Source organism: Callorhinus ursinus, unplaced genomic scaffold (genome assembly GCF_003265705.2).
Source record: "Callorhinus ursinus isolate GAN/ISIS: 27379988/994484 unplaced genomic scaffold, GSC_fseal_2.0 scaffold35, whole genome shotgun sequence".
Taxonomy (NCBI): domain Eukaryota; kingdom Metazoa; phylum Chordata; class Mammalia; order Carnivora; family Otariidae; genus Callorhinus; species Callorhinus ursinus.
Genome location: NW_027397097.1, coordinates 14,971,562 through 14,994,585, shown reverse-complemented (window position 1 = coordinate 14,994,585; position 23,024 = coordinate 14,971,562). Strand labels below are relative to the sequence as shown.

At 39.4% G+C, this 23,024-nt stretch overlaps 2 protein-coding genes across 2 annotated transcripts in view; both read left to right on the top strand.

Annotated features, from left to right (window-relative positions):
- Positions 1-14,911, top strand: part of SYTL2 (synaptotagmin like 2) — a 127,220-nt gene extending 112,309 nt beyond the window's left edge. The window contains 8 exon segments of the mRNA XM_073879805.1: positions 759-878; positions 2,156-2,325; positions 3,435-3,537; positions 5,594-5,764; positions 8,015-8,093; positions 10,744-10,843; positions 12,769-12,974; positions 13,846-14,911. Of these exon segments, the coding sequence (XP_073735906.1) occupies positions 759-878; positions 2,156-2,325; positions 3,435-3,537; positions 5,594-5,764; positions 8,015-8,093; positions 10,744-10,843; positions 12,769-12,974; positions 13,846-13,991 (1,095 nt within the window). The 3' untranslated portion in view covers positions 13,992-14,911.
- Positions 14,912-20,040: 5,129 nt separating this feature from the next.
- Positions 20,041-22,930, top strand: CCDC89 (coiled-coil domain containing 89). The gene has a single exon (XM_025848433.2). It carries the CDS (start codon positions 20,274-20,276, stop codon positions 21,384-21,386), a length of 1,113 nt encoding a protein of 370 aa, XP_025704218.1. The 5' UTR covers positions 20,041-20,273; the 3' UTR covers positions 21,387-22,930.
- The last annotated feature ends 94 nt before the right edge of the window (positions 22,931-23,024 follow it).

Genomic DNA, 23,024 nt, shown 5'->3' with positions numbered 1-23,024 from the left:
TTAAAGTTACCATCTAATAAACTTTAGCTCTAAATATAATAAAATGTATTATTGCCACTTTTTTTTGACCCAGGTAAATATTTCCTGGGACATATTTAAAATAAAGTATCTTTGGTCCCTTTTTTTTTCCCAAAAATGTGTTAAAATCTAATTGGGGTAGAAAGATAAACACAATAGCAGTATGGAAATACATAACAGGTGGTTTAAAATTTTAAAAATATGTGTGTATCTAACTTTTAGTTTAAACGATGAAACTAGCATTTATTTTTTCTAGTTTAATAGTGTCTCCAGCAAAAGATTTAATTTTAGGGAAGTTAAGGCTATGTTAATAATGAGAGGAATTAAGCATGACATTTTATGTTTTGACAGTAAATCTTAGACCATTTGTTGTCTGGGTAAAGTTAATTTCTCATATATATCAATAAAGTCCCCCATATTACATAAATGCATGATGTTAAGAGAGTGACAAGAAAGCTCACAGCAGTGCTGCCTTCTGGAGCACCTTGGGCGCGCACCTTGGAGGTGAAGAACCAAATCACTTTGTTCTTCTGGTAGCTAAGCACTGCTGTCTTCCTTAGGTGAGGTCCGCGATAGACCACCCCCCACTTCATCCTGATTCCCATTCCCTGGTGAATAGCACGATTCAGAAATGTTTGTAGATCCTTGGGATACCAAGGTATCACATTTTTCTAAATAGAGATGCTGATCTTCACTCATTCTGAATTTAAACTTTGTGTATATTATGTGATGTTTTGTAGAGTGATGGCAGAGAAACAGATACAGCCTCAGAGGGCAGTTACCAGCTCAGCAGACACAAGAAGAGCCCAAGCTCTTTAACCAATCTTAGCAGCTCCTCCAGCATGACGCCCCTGTCTTCTGTATGTAAACAAAGGCTCCGTGTTGATAGCTCTCTGCTTCTGTGAACCTGGCTCTGCCATGCTCCTGCTTGCTAGAAAGTGGCCTCCTATTGTACTTCCCAGATTCCAAGGGCACGAGCTTTTTCTCTAAACCACAATTAGCTTCTGGCTCGCTAAATCTTTGTTTTTCTTTTTTGAAGCATAAAAGGAGTTCATATCCTTTATAAATGAATATTTTTTTTGAATGTAAGTACTTCAAAAATAAATCTAAATTATCAACAAGATGAACTGCTACATTTTTCCATGCAAAAAATGGGGTAACTTTAAGTCTGCCTATATCAGATATGTTTTATATTTCTGTTTGCAGGTATAGAATTGTACCTCTCTTTTAGCAAACCTGACGAATAAAAGTACTGATTCACTTAGAATAGGAGAAGCGATTCTTTGCCTTACAGAAGTATTCAGAACAGGATTTTAAAAAGAAAGCTCCTTAAGTGTAGTTGTTCAGGTTTGATGGAGAAAATTTGACTTTACCTAGAACTCCTTTCATAAAGTGAGGTCACCTGTGAGCATGGAGTATGCGTGTAGAAATATATATATGGAAATATACCCACAAACACTTATCCAGATAGTTCTATGATATACACACTATCTCACCAGGTATGCTAACCAAATGATAAAGCTGCACTTAAATTCTTACTGGCCTCCCATTTTTCAAACTTTTAAAAAAAATCTGTTTAAATTGAATTTCTGCTGATGATCCTTAAATGTATGGCCTTGGGAAGGCTTTCAACTGCCTCCATCAATCATCCATTCTCTACCCTTCCTGACCTCTAAAGGCATATGGCCAACTAAGCATTTTCCTAGATTCAGTAGATGGGCAACATAGTAAGATTCCTTTTTAGTGCCTTGGAAATTTGATAGAGCAATATGTCACTGTGATTTGTGTGCCTGGGGTTTCTCACATCCTCTTTCTTTAACATCTTAAATACTAAGCATGCCTAAAAATGGAACTCTGAATGCCCCCTACCATAAAATCCCCCTGCTTTGAAATGAGCCAGCATCTAAATAACTTTGCATTTCACTTGTCATCTGTATCTTTTAGAGGCAATTTTTTTAAAACACTAGTCGTGTCATATATCATGTCAGGTTGTCTGTGTTAGTCTGTCTTTATGCCCTATTAACTGCTTTAAATGCAAACTAGAGAAATAATGGAAAGCCAAGGTTATATTTGTGATCTTTGCATTGGATCCATGCACGAGACAGAAACAAACACTGCGTGTTTCCAATGCCCTCAGGTGAGCGGCAGCGTGATGAGCATTTACAGTGGAGACTTTGGCAATCTGGAAGTGAAAGGAAATATTCAGTTTGCAATCGACTATGTGGACTCACTGAAGGAGTTACATGTCTTTGTGGCCCAGTGTAAAGACTTAGCAGCAGCGGATGTTAAAAAACAGCGCTCAGACCCGTAAGTACAATTTGGAGTCCCTGTTTTCTCTTAGTTCTTCGTAATCTTGTAGAAGTTGGGAAAGAAAGTAACTGAAAGGAGGCTATGTGTGTGACTGTGTCAAAAAGAAATGTTTGAGAAGAAAAATTGGGGGAAAATGGTGTTTTATTTACTCTATAAACATGCCAAACTTATTAAACTATAAAAATGTCAGAGAAGTAGAAAATGTTTCAAGTGGAAGCGACCTTTGAGGCCATCTTGTCCCATTCGTTCTTTTAACAGATAAGGAAACCAGGGCCAGAGAAGAAAAGTAACGTATTTACATAAACTCAGAGAGTCAACAGCAAAATGGGGAATGAGGGCTTGAACCCCACTCTTTTCCCATGACATTCTCAAACTTCTCTAAAATTAGAGACATGTCAGGCCGTACTTCAGAATGTTCAGTGGTGCAGAAACAGTTAAGATTCTAGAATGAAGTAGTTTCTAAATTTAAATTATATTTTACAGAAGAACTTTAGGGGGAATTACCAGCTCATCTTTTAGATCACAGACTTAATTGAATTTCAGTTTATTTGCAAAAGTTGAATGGTATTCTTTGCTTTCCCTATGCAGAAGTCAGATTCTTAATTATTTTGCTAGCATAGGCCCAATCCTTTATGCTTTTATTAGCAAAACAGCTGGGGTCAGTATCCCTTTTTTCCCCCCATTGAATATGGCTTGCTTAGATGTGTGCTAAGATCAATTTTTGTTTCCAAAAGGCAGTAACAAAACTTTTTTAAAAAGTTCTGCAAGCACCAAAGCCTTTTCTCAATAGGAAACAAGCCAGTAAAATTAAGCATTACATTCGAGGTCTGTCCCCTGATACCCCACATGTCAGGTAAGGCCAAAGGAAGAAAGGGATTCAGGAAATATCCTTTAAAATTTTTCAAAACAGTATAAAATGACCAATTTTGTTGCACTGTGTTTAAAAATTTAAGTATAAAAGGTGTTGTTGAGAACATTCATTACTTAACTGCTTTTCTCAGTGTCATGAAATAATTATTTCTGTCAATTACCAATGCATTTTTCAAAGCAGAGATGGAAACATCACTTTTATTTTCCATGACCTTCTTGTCTACTTTTCTTTTTAGATATGTAAAGACCTATTTGTTACCAGACAAGGGCAAAATGGGCAAGAAGAAAACACTTGTAGTGAAGAAGACTTTGAATCCTGTGTATAATGAGATATTGCGGGTATCTATGAACTGTCTGTCTAGGAAAATCCTAAATGATGAGTTGTGTGTCGATAGCCATGTCTTCTTGGGTAGTATCTCTACAAATGAAGTCAGTCATGGAGAGAGAAGAAGGGAAGGGATAAACATGTTCTGAGAAACTGCTTTGCATGAGACCATACACCGTGAACATTGTAGGCCTTCTCTCACTCACTCCCTACATACTCCACCAGGAGGAATATTATCTGCCCCTCACACATGAGGCTTAGAGAAACAAAGGAGTTTGCTCAAAGATACACAGCTGAAAACATGGAGCATTGTAAGCAAAGGAGCTACCAGAAGTATAATTCTGATCATGTTATTTCTCTACTTAAAATCTTTTAGGATTCCCATTACCCTTAAAGCCAAGTCCACCTTACCATGCTACCAGTCCCTTCACAACCTGAACTCCAGCCTCATCTTTCCACTTTCAGAGTCTTTGTTCAGGTCACTCTGAGTGTTTTCTGTTCTTTTGAGAAACGAAGCACATTTTCTCACACTGCTGGACCTGGCGTTCCATCAGGCTGGAGAACTCTTTCCCACATTCTATCCCGAGCTACCTCCTCCAGCCTTAAATGCCTCTTCCCATGAGAGGCTGTCCTTAACTCTTTAGTTCCCACCTGGGTCTGCTGCCTCAGGCACCTTGTTTTATATTAGGCTTTTGACTACTGGCTTCATTGTCTGCTTTCCCATTAAATTGTAAGTTTCAGGCAGGCAGGGACCAACTCCATGTCATTTATCAACTGTGTGCCTTTGGGCAAATGGCTTACCTGTCTGTTCTTCAGATCTGCAAGAGAGGTAATAATAGTACCTGCCTCTCTACTTCAGTAGTTGTGAACATTAAGAGTTAATATGTGCAAAGTGATTAGTATACATTAAACACATAAATGTTGACCAGTGTCTGGATAGATACTCAAAAAATGTTTACTGGAAGGAGAGATGGATGGACAGATGAATAGAAAGTGTGCCTGGCTTAAATACCCGTGTTCTTTTTCCCCCCAGACTGCATAAGGCTGCCTTAGTCTTGATAATGTAAAACTAAAAATATAAGAAGTGTTCTTCATTTCCCCTTTCTGAAAAGTCTGTCCCACTATTTGATTATCCTCTGAGGAAAGAAGCAGGATTAAATTAATTTTCAGTCCTTCATGGGTCAGTTTTTTATGGATTTTCTGTAGCCACTTTTTAATTACAGTTTGACTATGATATACCTCAGTACCCTAGCTATTTCTGGGTCAGCTACTTCAACCCTATACTCAGGAAAAGCCAGCTAATTTAAATGGTAAACTCAGAGAAAGGCAAGCCTGCTACAACCAAAATGGATATTCAAGTAGTACATCATACAGCCAAACAGATTATTTTTAGATTAGAAGTACTATTATCCCTTCCATGATTATATATAATCTAGGACTGACTGCATTTTAGATGAAAAACTGTTAGGATGCCAAATATTTTCCACTCAACCATATGAAGCAGGAAAAAACAAATATATCTTTTTTTGGAAAATACTTTGTCGTTGCAGGATATCTATAGTGGGAGATATGTGTAAATGGGGGCAAGTGATATATGGGGAATTCTCTGTACTTTCTGCTCAATTTTGCTATAAGTCTAAAACTGCTCTAAAAAATAGAGTCTATTAGAAAAAATACCTTGTCCTTAGGTAGAAAACAGACCATAGGATTAAACTTCATTAGTATTTTTAGACTGAATTGGATTTATGTTATATTTAGTTTGAACTAAAAACATCCAGCAAAAAAATGAATAATTGGCTTTTGTTTTTAGAGAGCTATGACTGGCTATGATATTTGAACCGTGGTTTACTTTTCCAGAAGTAGAAAGAAAATCAGCTTTTGTGAAAGATGGATTTAGCTCTTTGAAACAAGACACTTAGAATAAGATGACTTTGCAATATTTTTGATACTTGAAACCTAACAGATGAGAAAACCTGATATGCACAGATGACTTTTCTCTTCATCTCTATGTCATAACTTTGATATAAAATAGTGTTATTCACCACTTCAATTTCCTTCTTTGATCTGCAGTATAAAATCGAAAAGCAAATCTTAAAAACACAAAAGTTGAACCTCTCTGTTTGGCATCGGGATACATTTAAACGCAATAGTTTTCTAGGAGAAGTGGAACTTGACTTGGAAACTTGGGACTGGGACAACAAACAGAATAAACAATTGAAGTGGTACCCTCTAAAGCGAAAGGTTCGTGCAGACTTGGTTGGTTGGTGGGTTGGTGGGTTGGTTGGTTGGTTGGTTGGTTGGTTTGGGGCCTGGTGTATAGGAGAAAGCTACTATAATTGCATTTTAATTCATAATGGTTATCCATAGTTTGGGATCATTATGTCTTTTCACTTTGTACCATATGTATCTCTCTTTTTTTATTTTATTTTATTTTTAGAGAGAGAGAGCCTGTACAAGTGTGGAAGGGAAGGATAGAGAGAGAAGGAGAGAGAGAGAATTTTAAGCAGGTTCCACGCTCAGTGTGGAACCCAACACAGGGCTTGATCTCATGGCCCTGAGATCATGACCTGAGCCCAAATCAAAAGTGGGATGCTTAACCGACTGAGCCACCCAGGCACCTCTGTCCCATATGTCTATTATGCTCTTTTCTGTATTTTCTTTTCTTTTTCGCTAAACTATCTTTCAGTTTAATTTTATCTGCTATGTCTAAAACACCCATCTTACAAGTTCTCAACATTATATTTTTCAGATTTATATTTTTATTTGATTTTTTATAGACCAATTCTCTGCTAAAATTCTCTATCTTAACATTATCCTTATGAACATATTAATCAAAGTTATTTAAAGTATATATCTGAAAACCCAATATCTTAAACATTTGTAAGTCTCCTTTATCTAATTTTTTTTAAATTTTTTTATTGTTATGTTAATCACCATATATTACATAATTTGTTTTGGTGTAGTGTTCCATGATTCATTGTTTGTTCATAACACCCAGTGCTCCATGCAGTACGTGCCCCCTTTAATACCCATCACCAGGCTAACCCATCCCCCCACCCCCCTCCCCTCTAGAACCCTCAGTTTGTTTCTCAGAGTCCATAGTCTCTCATGGTTCATCTCCCTCTCCGATTTTCCCCCCTTCATTCTTCCCTTCCTACTATCATCTTCTTCTTCTTCTTCTTCTTTTTTAACATATAATGTATTATTTGTTTCAGAGGTACAGGTTTGTAATTCGACAGTCTTACACAATTCACAGTGCTCACCATAGCACATACCCTCCCCAATGTCTATTACCCAGCCACCCCATCTCTCCCACTCCCCACCACTCCAGCAACCCTCACTTTGTTTCCTGAGATTAAGAATTCCTCCTAGGGTATTTTCTAAGGCTATCCTTCCATGCTGGCTGTGGACTCCAATTTTTGTCTCTCCAGCCCCACAAAAGACTGGCAAAAGCCCTGCTCAGGCTTCTTAGTCTCTTTCAGTTAGGCTTTTATGCTCTAGTTTGGCACTACTTAAAAATCAGCTGGTGCATCAACATGAAAAGCAGAGAATGTCAGGCTCAAAGATCTTGTCCATTTGAGTCCTGTCTATATTAATAATTCTTTAGCTCCTTGAAATAAATTTGTTCAATCCAGTTTTTTTAATTGTTCTCAGCGTGAGAGTTGGTGTGATCCCAGCTAGAAGTGATAAATAGCAACAATACAAATCATTGTTTAGTATCTACATAATATAGCACTTTCACTTAAGAAATGGTTCCCAAATATTGCATCAAAATCACCTGAAGCACTTATTTCTAGTCTTACCCAAGACTCACTGGGTGTGAATTCCTCAGAAGATGTCAAGAGCTTTTCATTTTAAACTAACTTCCCTTATGTTTCTGATGCATAACCATGCTTTGGCAATAAGGCTCTAAAGGACCAGAATCTGAAAGTAAAGCCATCTCTCTTATACTCGAAACAAATAGACATGTATTTTTAAATTAGTGTCCAGTCTTTGTCATTCTTAGAGACCTCACATTATGTGATCTGAAATAATCAGGTTAATGCAGCTTTGAAAATGTAATGTTTGGCTTTTCTTCCCCCTACTTTCCCACATTCTTCATGCTCAAAGAAAGAGAATAATAAAAATAAATAGTTTTATGTGCTGGCTGGGTGACCAACAAAAAAAGTGTGTTTTTATAAAAACCAAAGCATCCCAGAACATTTCTTCTCTCTCCAAGAAAGCCATTCTGATTTCCCTACTATCTCTGAGACTAAAGGCCTTGAGATGTTTTCTGGGTACCAAGCAAGTTATTTCAAGATACACAATATATAGCTTTCCCAGATATAAAGGCAAGAGTTTAGCTCTGATGGGGAAGGAAATTTTAATCCAGGGCACTCCTGGGTGATACATAGTCGCAGAATTGGGGCAGTTATGGTCCTAAAACAGAGTAACCAACAAACAGTAAAGTCATTTTTGTCTTACACCTACTGACAGTCCTTCATTCTCCAGACAGCACCCGTTGCCCTTGAGGCAGAAAACAGAGGTGAAATGAAGTTAGCTCTCCAGTATGTCCCAGAGCCAATTCCTGGTATGTAATGATTTTCCATCCAGATTTATGCCTCTTCCTGAGCCTTTCCCTCTCCAAGGATTTCTTTGGACTCTGTGATATTTTCAAATATGAAACCCTAAGCAAATTTATTAACTTAGTAATTCTACGGACCAAATGAGTCAATTTACAGTTGACAAATTCTTTTTTTTTTAATTGTGGTAAAAACACAAAACATAAAATTTACCATCTTAGCCATTTTTAAGTGTACCATTTGTAGTATTAAGTATATTCACATTGTTATGAAGCAGAACTCTAGAAATTTTTCGTCTTGCATATCTGAAACTCTGTACCCATTAAACTATACCCTTGACTTGTCCTTCATCCAGCCCCTGGTAACTACGATTCTACCTCTGTTTCCATGAAAAAAAATTCTCATTTTACAAAATTCTCTAGTTTATAGTCCTTGTTTTAATTTTCATCTCACTTTCCAAAAAGTTGGTATCTGCACAACATGAATGGCCTTTTCCATGTTCAGAATTTGGACCTATTGGTAGTGTTATGGTAAGAATGGAACCCGAGTGTTCTTTACAGGTGAGAATTAGAAGGATTCGTATGGAGCCCCTAGGAAATTAGAGCTCATTGGTTCTCCATTCTCAAGGCCTCAGCAGGGTAGAAAGCTTTTCCCTCAAGGTTACTAACTGCATCCTTGATGTTAGGGCCTCAGGTCTGCAGCCCAGTTAAAGACCAAGAGACTAGCAAGAAATGAATGCCAGCCCCCTCTCATTTCCCAAGAAGTTCCCCAAGTTTTTTCCTTAAGAATCTGTATGATATCATGACAGAAATCAGAGGTTGCAACTCAGATGTTTTCAGTAACTAGGCAGTGAAACTCGTGGGATGAAAGAAAGAATGGATGGTAAGGGCAGTGACTGAACTGGAGAAAGGCATTTTAATTCAACTAAAAAAAAAAAAAAAGAATCGGAAGGCAAGCAAAACATATCATTAGGCCCATATGGCTGCCAAACCACCTTGTTGTTACTTCTGGATCTTCCTAAAAGGCAAATTTTCTTAATATATATAATTTGTATCCTATCATTTATGGTCCACATGCATAGAAATTCTGCCAATCTCTTTTCCTCCACTATCATTTCTTGGTGGTGGGGGCAAAGGGGACCAGGTGTTGTGATGGGCTCCACCTTGTCTGACTTTTTGCTCATGTAGTTTCTCTACCCTGGAATGTCTTCCTCTTCTCCAAGTCTTTGGATAGGTTGAGAAGAAGTCTCATCTTAAAGTCCCATCATAAAGCTTTTCCTGGCTTTATTCTTTCACCCTCACTGATCAGATCATCATCTAGAACATTATGACAATAACTTGGCATTTCATTCTGTATTACATTTTTATAGTTTTTGTGTGAATTACTCTTTTTAACTTAAATGTAAACATTTTCCAAGGACATAGATTTCTTATATTCCTTGTATATCCAATGACATTCCTAGCATAGACCCAAGCACATCATAGATGCTCATTAAATTCTGGTTGGTTGACTGGATTAACCTATTCAGAAAAATATGGTAGTGGCCCTCTGTCCATGTGCACCCAGTCTAGCCAACAACTGAAGACTAAGCCAACTTCTCAGTATTCCCTGTGCATAACATTAGTTACTGTGTGTATGTATACAGTATTCCCATAAAGTATGTAACCACAATTAACAAGAAGACTGGCTATACCTTAGCCAGTACCTATTTTGATTATTTTATACTCAGTATGTTTCAAATGCCTCCCATTAATAGCAACTGATGTTAGTATTAATATTTGAAAGGAATATGCATTTCATTAAGATGTCTTGAATATAACTATAAATGGATGATTTACATGCCTGGTATCTTTAACTTGTTTTGAAACAAGCCAAACCCAGAAAGAATAATATAGTACTCTGTACTTGGAATCAATGTGAATTATTTTCTTTTTCTTTAATTAAAATTAAAGACTTTATTTATTTATTTATTTATTTATTTATTGAGCAAGCTAACACGGGCCAGGGGAGGGGCAGAGGTAGAGGGAGAGAGAGAATCTCAAGCAGACTCCATGCTGAGCACAGAGCCCGTTGCCATGACCCTGAGATCATGACATAAGCCAAAATTAAGAGTCAGATGCTCAACCAAGTGAGCCATCCAGGCATTCCCCAGGCAGGCTTTAAGTATTGTATGATATAGGAGTTCCAATGATATCCCCAAACCTACTTCCTTTTTTCCTCTTTCTATCTTCATCTCTCAGTTCACTTCCTTTGGGTTGTTACCATTCTTTTTTTTAAGACTTTATTTATTTATTTGATAGAGAGCACAAGCAGGGGAGCGGGAGAGGGAGAAGCAGGCTCACCCTGAGTAGGGAGCCTGATGCGGGGCTCGATCCCAGGACCCTGGCATCATGACCTGAGCGGAAGGCAGATGCTTAACTAATTGAGGCACCCAGGTGCACCAATATGAATTATTTTCATAGAACTCTCTGAGCTCAGTGCAGCCAGACTGTGGAAGATTTAGTTAAAAATCTATAGATTTAACCAGTTAGGATCATATCCTCAAGCTCTAGCTAGTATCACTGTGCCAGACCATTTTTAAGTTAGCATCTTTGGATGTAGTATTGCCAAGAAAGGAATAGCAGTGAAATTTTATTTTCTTTCCTTTTCCAATTACAGGTAAAAAGCTTCCTACAACGGGAGAGGTGCACATCTGGGTGAAGGAATGTCTTGATCTACCACAGCTAAGGGGCAGCCATCTAAATTCTTTTGTTAAATGGTAATAGCTTTGATACCTCTGCTTCTCTCAGTTCTACCATAGCCTGGCCTTTGCTGATTGCTTTTAGGTCTCAATATCTGTGATGGTGAAACTCATCATTCATGGTTGAAATAACATAACTTGGGACAATGGCAACATGAACTAGAGGGATCTGTGACATGAACCCCTAAGGCTTAGTTTAGTTTTAAAACCATAAAGAGGGCATATATACAGATGAAACCAGGAACCATGTACTCAGATATGGAATGCTTTCTAAGAGATATATCTGCTAGTGAGGATAATATTCAGTATAAAAAAACTCATCAAATTCCTAATGCCATAACCCTGACTTCTTTGTGGAGCGGGGAGAATTCTTCCTCCTGTACCTTGTCCTACCTTTGTGAACTGTTTGCAAAAGGTCTTTTGCCTCATCCTGTAAATGTGTAGAAAATGACTTGCTAAACAGACCCCTACTAATAGTTTATGTCAGAGGAGCTTAAGACAGTTTGAGTTTCTAAGTGGCAAACTTTTTTTCTCTTTTACACATATAAATGGCTGGCATGTAGTCAGTAGTAACGAAACAGATATTAGTGTGTGATCTCTTAGCTCCCCCTGACTAATTTTATCTATATAGATTCTTCTAGAAGACCAGTGTTAGCTGTTTAAGATTTTTTTTAAGATTTTATTTATTTATTTGAGAGAGAGAGAATGAGAGAGAGAGAGTACGAGAGGGAAGAGGGTCAGAGGGAGATGCAGACTCCCCGCCGAGCAGGGAGCCCAATGTGGGACTCGATCCCAGGACTCCAGGATCATGACCTGAGCCGAAGGCAGTCGCTCAACCGACTGAGCCACCCAGGCGCCCCAGTGTTAGCTGTTTAAGTGTTTAAGGCATTATTTGTGATTTTCCCTATAAATATTATTCATAGATGTCAGCTGGTAAGATTTTTCAGCTCAGGTGAGTCTCTCATTCTGAAACAACTCTCAGACCTTTTTGTGTTTATAGGAGGTGTGGTAGGTTAAAAACAGAAAACAGATAATCAGGAATGCTTCCAAATTTTAAAGAAATCCTCAAGAAGTTGCTACCACATTAAGCATTTACTAAATGAAAGCACTAAACTAAGTTGTTTACTTCATATATAATTCTAATGTTAACCTTATGAAATAGGCATCACCATTCTCATTTTAAAGATGAAGAAACAAGTGTCTGAGAGATTATGTGACTTCCCCTACAATACACAGCCAATAAGTAACAGAGACAGGATTCAAAGCAAGTCTGGTCCACTGTAATGCAGTCTCTCCAGCAGGTTGCTGCCATCACCACCACCATCAACACATCAATATCACCACCACCTATACTGCATTCATCACTACTACCACCACCACTGCCACCACCACCACCATCATTATGACCATCACCACAATCATCACCACCACCACCACTGTCACCACCACCATCACCACCACCACTACCATCAACATCACAATCACCATTATCACCATCATCACTACTACCACCACTAGCGCCACTTCCATCCCTACCACCATCACCACCACCACCATCAACATCACCATCACCATTATCACCATCATCACTACTACCACCACCAGCGCCACTTCCATCACTATCACCATCACCACCACCACCACCACCACCACCATCAACATCACCATCACCATCATCACCATCATCACTACTACCACCACCACCACCTCCATCACTACCACCATCACCACCACCATCATGGCTGCCACCGTCACCACCGCTACCACCACTACCACATCACCATCACCACCACCACCACCACCACCACTACTGCTGCATCTCTACACTGTTTTTTTCTTCCATTTCCTTCTGCCAATCTTCAGTAATTGTGCTGAAGTGCACTGAAAGCATAAATGTTCACCATCTTATTAAAATGCTTTCACAATAATGATTCCTTTTGTAGTATCATCCTTCCAGATACAAGTAGGAAAAGTCGTCAAAAAACCAGAGCTGTAGGGAAAACCACCAGTCCTGTCTTCAACCACACCATGGTGTATGACGGGTTCAGGCCTGAAGATCTGACAGAAGCCTGTGTAGAGCTTACTGTCTGGGACCATTACAAGTTAACCAACCAGTTTTTGGGAGGTCTTCGGATTGGCTTTGGAACAGGTAATGTTTGTTACGTTTTTAATTCTCTATGAGCCAAGTGCTTCTGGGACAGTAGAGGTTTGTCTGTTTGTTGTTTCGCTTCTTCCTAATGAAAACAGATACTCTATTTCTGTTAAGTGTAATGAAATGAATGAGTGAAGGAATGTCAGGCTGTATGCCAAGGGCTCTAGATATGAAGATTAAAAGGATGTAGTGGCTGTCCACACAGAGCTTAAGTTATTGTGTGTGGGAGGTACAGAAAAGCTTTCATTACTACCCTTCCCTGAAAAAAACATTTATGTCTTTTCGTGACTAAAAGTGTGCTTTAAATAATCATAGTAAATAGTATTTATGGGGCGCTAGTCACTGTACTGAGTGCTTTATTTATATTATTTCATTTAATCCTCACAGAAATCCTATAATTACTAATGTTATTCCCAGAGGAACTGATGTTCCAAGAAATGAAGTAACAGAGCTAATAAGTATCAGAGCCAAGACTGAAAGTTGAGTCTGTTAGACACTAAACCCCAAACTACTCTTCTTTAGAGATCATCTAGTGTCACTTCCAACGCAATGCCAGGCTTTATCCCTACTACCCCACTCTGTCCCTGACAGATTGTCAGCCAGCTTTTCTATGAACACAAAAAGAAATCTATCACTCTGTGAGTAGAGGGAATAGTCCCAATTATGGAGTGCCCTGTTATTGGACATTTCAGGTGATTAAACAGTTCTTTCTTATAGAAAGCCCCAGATCTGCCCTCCTGGTGATATTAAAACTATCCCTCACTGTCTTCCATTGATGATTATAATTAGGGGATGATCCATTTTTTTTCCCCAATGAACTATTCTGTTCTAACTGCAAAGCTTCCTTTTTTTTTTTTTTCTTTTGCAGGTAAAAGCTATGGTACTGAAGTGGATTGGATGGACTCTACTTCAGAGGAAGTTGCTCTCTGGGAAAAGATGGTAAAGTCCCCCAACACTTGGATTGAAGCAACGCTGCCTCTCAGAATGCTGTTGATTGCCAAGATTTCAAAATGAACCCAAAGTCGACTGGCCCCTCCACTGAAAACTACTAAACAGGTGGAATCAGATCTTGAAAATCTGACCGTGTAGACAGATGCTCACCTGCTGCCCCTTGCCACTAACGGAGGCTACACAGCATGTTAAAGTCAACCTGCATAAGCTTCTTTCGTTATAAGCCCCCCAAGATTTAAGTAAGAAGTATGTAACTTATTTGTGACTTCAACATTAAAGGAATATTTGAGAAAGCTAGGAAAATCAAACGGTTGATGCTGCTTCAGAGAAAAAGCCGTCAAGGAGATTAAATGTTGGGTGCTTTTAAGCAGCAAAATATTCTAGTTTGCCGTCCTGTGTTTCACACCACATGCCATGCTGCAGTTAGGAGGGCTTGCTACTCAGTGGTTGAAGATCCTCGCAGGAACTGAAAATACGTAGTTTTTTGGAAAAGAGGGAAAGAAAAATACACCTAGAAGGAGGGGGAAATGCAGAATATTCGTGATAATAAAGCATTTGACCATAAGAAAACTATTTACTTTGTAATCTCTATTAAAATATGGAATTCTGGGTTAGGGCCATAGGACTGAATCTACCGCATGTATTTCTGCCTTTGAAAGTGCTTTCTGCTTTCCCAGCGTCAAAGTCTCAGATATGATTTGGTGCCACCCACTGGCTCATAGGTGGAATTCAACTTTTGGCTTAATTTTCTCCTAAGATCTCAAGCCTGTATTTTCCAATAGACTGTAAAAAAACAAAACCAAAACCTTACATATATGATTCTGTTTTTCCTATAACTCTACTATATGAAATTAGCATGCGAGTGCTCACAGACAAGCTTTGCAACAAAGTTTTAATTAGAATGTAAACTGTACTTCCTATGTATGTATAATTTTCATAAAGTATTTTGTAAAAACCCTTAGAATAAATTATTATATGATTTAGTTGTGTTGTCAAGTTAATCTAACTTCTTATTTCGAATGAAATACTTTATGTTAGGAGTCCTAAAATTTAAATTCCCTAGCAAGGCTAAAGAACTGCTGAGCTAATATTTCTTGAGTCTTCACTGCAAGTCTAGACATTGTTTCCTCTAAGTGAGAAGCTCTGAGTGTGTTATTGAAAGTGTAATTTTTATTTTAAAAAAGTAGTTGAAAAACATTGACGGTAAGCCAACATTGATTTTTGAAAAGTTTCCCATGGAGACATTTTTGGGGTCATTTTAATATATAAAGCATACTCCTCCTTAGGACCCAACTTGCTTGCCTTTCTCAAAACAAGCACTGATTTTAATGTAGGTTAGGGGGATCCTGGATGGTCAGGAGTGTGAGACCTTACTATAGGTGTCTAGCAAATGTCATTGAAGATAACTAGTGTGCTCGCCACGTCTAAAGATGTTAGAACCTTCTACCCATTTGCCAGTAAGAGCAACTAACCTAGAACAATGCCCTTCCCATTGTCTCTCAAAGTCTTTTAGGGAGATGTGTAGTCCAGCTCATGCCCCAGTTCTGTTCTGACTGCAGGGGAGGGGCAAGATGAGCTGAGTGGAGGCACACCTCCCCAGTCGGCCAGGAATAGTAGCAGAAGTGCAAATCTTGTTCCAGCTCCTGCACTTCAAGGTACCAGCTCTTCTCAGCCCTTCTTTCAGTTACCCGCTCAGCTACCTTCCAACATCCAGCCAGCTCTGAAACAATGAGATTGGTTCTAGTGTCTCCCCCTGGGATTGCCTACCTCCTCCTATTCTCAGATCCCCGACGTTCGAAACACCAGAGTGAACAATAGAACCACCTTTGGTATCAAAATGATTTGGGTTTGAATTCTGGCTCTACCATTCTCTGGGTGACATGGGGTAACTTGCTTAACCTCTCTGTGCCTTTGTTTCTTTGTTCCCTGTAAAATAGAAAAAGTAGATAATAATGCCTAGCTTTCAAGAATATTGTTAGAGTTGGGAGGATGAGAGTGAAAAGAGTGAAAAGAGTGAAAATCTCTGCCTGGAGGAGTTGAGGACTCAGGGCCCCACTCCTCAGTGCGCCCCCAAAGAAAAGTAGTCACTCACTCCCATCTCCCCAGTCTCTGGCCACACTCTGTGCTCACCCAGCCTGTGACCGAGCATTTTTATCTCTGGAACACGACCCTGTTTGGAGTCTCCAAACCCAGCAGATTCCTACAGGAAGGAAGGTGGATTTTCCCTTCAATTTTAGACACTTGCAGAAATAAGCATCATCTCCATCATGTGACTGCTACCAGAAGGTTTTACTATCAAGATTACACAGATCACATACAACATCTTGAAATAAAACAAGTAATAAACTGCTCTAGGTGAAGAAGGAATGGTCCTTGGCCATTACTGCATGCAATAAAGATGACTCACACAAAAAATCTAAAAAAACGAAGACTTATCATAGAGAAGTTATGACTATGATTCTTAAAACTTTATTCCTTATGTCTACAAAATTTTGAGAAAATACCCAATCATTCCAACTCTTGTATAAGAAACTCAATTTACATGATATGAAATTTAAAGTGACTTAAGTAATTACACATAAGTAATATTCATAGGAACACACTTTGTAATGGTTAAAAATTAGGAAAAAAACGAGTGTTGATCAATAGAGGAACAGATGAATAAATATTAGAATATGGTGTAGTCATAAAATAGAAGGTTATATAATAATTAAAATGATGAACAAGTCTCATCATAGTATTGATCTTAAACATACAAAGTTTTGTTTAAATAAAAACCAATGTTAGAGAAATTTTCATATAGTGAGATATCACTTATGGAAATTAAAATATATAAAATTCTAAAAAAAAAGAATATTGTTAGAGTTAAAGAGAGAAGATGTAGAAATGCCTAGTACTGTTGTATAGAAGAACTCTGTAAATAGTAGCTTCAAAAAAAAAGACATTAAAAGACTCAACAAAGGCAAGTGGAGGGGACTCTGGTTGTCACTAGGGAGGCATCGGCCCAGCTTTATGCCTTGGACTTCTGGGGAGGAAATATATTGGACGCTTTCAGGTTCAAAAGTAGGTGGGAGGAAATGGTAGGACAAGGAAAACAATGATGCAGAGAGGAGCCCAAAGTCATTATTACTAAACTGCAAGTTCTTTGAGAAGACAGATGGTATCTAATGTTTACTTAGCATCTTGCATCACACTGTACATAGTAACTGTTTGTTGAGTAAATCAGTGAATGAATATTGATTAGGATCTTGTGAGGTTAGGGTCTTGTGAGATTCTTAGACTTGACAAGTAAACTGTGGACTTAGTTATTTAAAATAAGTTTAACATATGTAAAATATTTTTAATGTGGAAAATCTGTTTAATCAACAAATATCATCGAGCATCCACTATGTGCAAGGGACATAGAAGGGTGGAGAGAGAGGGGAAAGCAACCAGAAGCTCATCCCTCAAGAAACAACTACTATTAACACTTTCAGTATTTTTCCTCTCATCTTTTTTTTTTCCCCTTAGGAAATATATTCTGTGAATTCACTTTACTACATCAGACAACCATATGTGGTAATCAGCAAATAATGCATTCAATATATGTGTGACCCTTTTACTTAAATGAAGAGGACTATTCTAATTTTCTAGTCACTTGTCTCAAATTTGCAAGTTCCATTTCAGTATAAGAGCTTGAAATTTAAGGAAAAGAAGGGGAAAATACAAGTAAGTTTAATTCACATTTTTGAAGTCTTTGGAATCCACTTTCATAAAACCTCAGTATCCTATAATTTCAGTAGTTATTAAAATTTCAGTTCAGGACATTTCCCCAGTCTTCCAACATTGCTTTCCTTTTATAGACATGAGACCATGATCTTTGAGACCAAAGCAAAAATCTGAAACTTTGTTCTGGTGAAATCTGAAGCATTTGAAAATCCATTCAACATCTGTAATGACACCCAGGCTTTTTCTTTCTCATCATGACTTGAGAGACTAAGTCTGAACATCAGAAACAGTGACTGTGGGAATACTCAACTCTTCACTCTGTGCTTAAGTTTTCCCAGGATTTAAGATCATTCTGAATTTTAAATTTTTTATCTTTCTTTTTTCAGTTCTCTTTCTAGCATAAAGATGTCCATGCCATTAAGTTACTTATAAACACGATAATGTTTAATGGCTGCATAATATTCTAAGAAAATACAATTTCTTAACATTTTCTCTTTTTGAACACTTAGGTTTCCAGCTTTTAGTTGTTATAAACCACACTGCCATGAAAAATTTTGAGCAAAACTTTTTCTTTTGCATTATTTTCTAAGCAAAACTCTCCCCAGAAGGGTGATCATTAGTTCAAAAGGCATAAAAATATTTCAAGTCCTCAATACCTACTGTCAACTCACTTACACCAAGAGTATGAGACAGTACCTATTTCACTGTACCCTGGCCAGTCCTGGGTTGTCTTAAAATGGGAAAATTTTGACTAAATTGATAGATGAAACGATACCTACTTTTAACTTATATTTATTGGATCACTGATGGGTTCAATACTTGGCCATTTCCGTCCCCTCATCTGTGAACCTAATTGTTCCTTTCTCTTTTAAGATGTTAATGCTTTATTTGTTTGGGCCTTCTACAAAAATATAAATCTATCATTTGTCATCTTTTTTAAAAAAAGATTTTATTTATTTTTTGACAGAGAGAAAGACAGCGAGAGAGGGAACACAAGCAGAGGGAGTGGGAGAGGGAGAAGCAGGCTTCCCGCTGAGCCGGGAGCCCGATGCAGGGCTCGATCCCAGGACTCTGGGATCATGACCTGAGCCAAAGGCAGATGCTTGACGACTCAGCCACCCAGGCGCCCCATTGCTTGTCATCTTTATGGTGGATATTTCCCCCAGCTTGAAATTTGCCTTCAACATCCATTTCAACACATGTTTATCTAAGCCTCCCCAAAGTGCCAAGCACTGGTCAAGTATCAAGGATGGCACAGATGCAGTCCCTGCCCTTAATGATCTTAGGGTTTAATAGGGGGAGGCAGGCAGGTGAGTAATGAGTGCAATAGGGTTTCCATTAGAAGTGTGAGCAGTCTATAGCGGATGCACTGAAAGAGGTGACTGGTCAATTCTCATGTAGGGGCCAGGAAAGGCTTCACAGAGGAGATGATTCTGAACTGAGTATTGATGCTGAGTAAATTAGTGGAGCAACAAGGGACAAAGTGGGAAAAGGCATTCCAGGCAGAGAAAACACCTACAAACAAGGCCAGAGAGCAGGTCTGTTAGGAGAACTTCAGTGGTTGGGTTGGACTAAGGTCTAAAATGTCAGGTCCTGTACAACAAGAGGCTGGAGAACCCTCAGAGCTCACAATTTAAAAAATTATAAATGAGATGTTCAGCAAAGTCAAATTAGGCGTTTCCTTACTCATCTTTTACATAATGTTTAAGCTAAGAAAGTCTTTTCTGACCCAGAGTTTTTATGCTTACCTTTGTTTTCTTCTAGTTTCCATTTTTAATACTTTGATTTTATTTTACTCATGACATTTAACTGCTTAGTACATCTGGAATTGACTTTGGTATATGATGGTAAGCCTCATTTGGATCTTTTTTGTTGTAATGTTTATCACATCTATATTGTTCATTAAGCTTCTTTCTGTAACCTTATTTTGCTAATGGGTAAAACGGGGAATGCTGAATATCTAATAAGAGGTATTCAATCCAGCCAAGGACCATGGTAAGGGAAACGAAAGAAATTTCACTGGGGTTTGCTCTTTTACTGAGCTGTGTTAAACACTACATGTACACCTCACAGGCACTTAGGATCCTGACTCCCAGGGTAGCGCTGCTATTTTGTTTTTAAAGACTGCAAATTTTTAAGGAGCAAACCTGTTTCCACAGACAGTAATTTATTCTCATGACAACTGAAGGGGGGAGAGGGAGGAGGAATATGCCACCGGCAGCCTGATTTGTTTACTCCTCCCAGAAATTAGGTAGTTTTCTCCTGCCCCTCCCCCGCCCGCTCCCCCGTCCCCCCCCCCGCTCCACCCGCATGCTGGCTGGAAACCCAGTGGGACTTGCATCTCCTCTCTTTACAATCCAGGCCAGACAGCGGGCTGGGAGCTGGGAGCTGGGAGCTGGGAGCTGAGAGCTGTGACTTGTTGGAAAGGCAATCATAACCTGACCGGATTGGTTCTGGACTCCCCCAGATCTCCTTGTTACTTCACAGCATTCTGAAGACCTGCCCACCAATCACAGGGCTCCTTACTGGAAAAAGCAACTGCTGGAGAGTGCTGGGAGCCGCTAGCAACACCGAGGCTTCTGAATCAGAGGGGGAAAGACTGTGCGGTTAGCTGATGGTGGAGGAGAGCAGCGCCTAATGCCTCAGGAAGAGAAGCCTCCCAGGATGGACCCTCCACCCACGGACGAGCCCTTAGACAAGCAAACCAAAAAACTGGAAAAGCAGGAAGAGGAGATGGAATTTAAGGAACTGGATGGTCTGAGGGAGGCCTTGGCAAACCTCCGGGGACTGTCCGAGGAGGAGAAGAGCGAGAAAGCGATGCTTTGCTCCCGCATCCAGGAGCAGTCCCAGCTCATCTGCATCCTGAAGCGGAGGTCAGACGAGGCCCTGGAGCGCTGCCAGATCCTGGAGCTGCTCAACACAGAGCTGGAGGAGAAGAGGGTGCTGGAGGCCGAGAAGCTGAAGGCCAAGAGCGCGCACGCCCGGAAGCTGGAGGAACGCTTTATGAGCCTGGCAGCCAACCACGAGTTGATGATCCGCTTCAAGGACGAACACAAGAGTCAGAACGTGAAGCTCAGGGAGGAGAATGAGAAACTGAGGCTGGAGAACAGCAGCCTCTTCAGCCAGGCTCTGAAGGACCGGGAGGCCAAAGTGTTGGAGCTCACCGCCCGGAGCGAGGCCCTCTCCGAGGAGCTGGAGACCCTGAAGCAGAGGTGCGCTCAGGAAGCCTGCCAGGCACAGGCCAGGGAGAGGGAGCTGCTGGAGCTGCAGGGCCAGCAGGCTTGCGCCCACGCCAGCGAGATGGAGCAGCTGCGGAGCCAGGTGCAGAGCTTCCAGCAGCAGCACCGGCAGGCGGTGGAGCAGATGGCCAAGGCTGAGCGGGCGCACGGCAGCCTGAACCAGGAGCTGCAGGCCAGGCTGCAGACGGTCACTCGTGAGAAGGACGAGCTGTTGCAGCTGGCCATGGAGAGGGGCCGGGTGCTTCAGAACAAGCAGGCAGAGATCCGGCAGCTTGAGGAGAAGCTGGAGACAGCAGACGTGGCCAGGAGGCATGCCCTGGAGAGGTTCCAACAAGAGGCAGCGGCCGTGGACAGTAACTTGAGAGTACGGGAACTTCAGCGCAGGGTCGACGGGATCCAGAAGGCCTACGATGAGCTCAGGCTGCAGTCTGAAGCCTTCAAAAAGCACAGCCTGGATCTTTTAAGCAAGGAGAGAGAACTCAACGCCAAACTCCGCCATCTCTTTCCATAGGAAGCTTCCGTTTCCTCTTTCCTCTAATTTAGAATTTAACTATTTGTGCCTTAGCACTATGACAAGAGTAAAGTTGGTTTCCCATTTATAATACTTTTAAGCACAAAAGGCAATTCAAAAGCTGCTTTACTGTGATGTTGTGGTTGTTACGGTTGTAGGGCTAGCACTGTTTCAGCCCTACCACCTAAAATACACACGATTTACCAGATTTCTTTCTGTGCCTTGAAAATTGTCCCAAGTTTGCTATCATTATCTCCATCTTCCTCATAACTTATTCATTCTCAACCCCAGATATTTTCAGATATCCTGAGACTTTAAATTAGCAGCTCCTATGGACTTAAGTGAATCTTAAAAGTGCAATGAGATGTACTATTGTGAAAACAGTTTTGCATAGTTCCCCCTTGTAGATAGGTAGGCCTGTAGTCTCCCTTAGTTGAAGACATAAACTGTAACAGTTAATAGCATAATAATAGCATAGAAAACTTGCAGAAGAAAGTGTCTGATTTTGCAGCTGACGGTTGCTTGCTTCACCTGCTTTACAGCAGTATCCTTTTGATTTTATTTTACTTGCACTAGCTTGGAAAACAAAGATTGAAATCATTAAGTTCTTTACCAAAGTTGGCAGACTTTATTACAGTCATTCTATACAAGCAGTAAGATTCAAATAAGTGAAATCAACTAGTTTTTATTTTTCCTGCAAGCTTAGATCACATTCCATTTTCTTGCTTTTTTTCCTTTATAAAAACAGGATTTCAAGGTGCCAGGATGCAAGTATCAGCAGTTTCATTTAATATTGCATAATATGCTAATAGGCAAAAGGCCCCAATTTAGGGTAACACGTCACAGTAGACCGAGTAGGATACATAAAGCAATGCATAGTGATTGTTTTCTTTCTATTAGCTTTATTTCCTTGCAATTACCTTTTCCTTTTCCTTTTTTATTTTTATTTTTTTAAACTTTTCCTTATTTTAAAAAAACGTCTAAATGAAATATATATGTATACTTACAGCATGTTTGTAGGAATACCTAAATATGTAGATATATAAAAACAATAGTTATTACATCTATTTATAGAAAGTTTTAAAGAGGCAGTTATAAAAAATACACTTTATGCTTCCTTATTTCCCTAGTTTTAGTCAAGATATAAACATTATTATAAATATCTCTCAAAATAGATTATATTTTTCTTACCCATTTGGTGCCAAGGGCCCCAAGAGTTACCTAATAATTCAGATGTATTATTTTTACTTGGTATCTTTTTTTTTTGACAGCGTATTTTTTTTATTTTTTATTGTTATGTTAATCACCATACATTACATCATTAGTTTTTGATGTAGTGTTCCATGATTCATTGTTTGTGCATAACACCCAGTGCTCCACGCAGAACGTGCCCTCTTTAATACCCATCACCAGGCTAACCCATCCCCCCACCCCCCTCCCCTCTAGAACCCTCAGTTTGTTTTTCAGAGTGCATCGTCTCTCATGGTTCGTCTCCCCCTCCGACTTACTCCCCTTCATTCTTCCCCTCCTGCTATCTTCTTTTTTTTTTCGTAACATATATTGCATTATTTGTTTCAGAGGTACAAATCTATGATTCAACAGTCTTGCACAATTCACAGCCCTCTACTTGGTATCTTT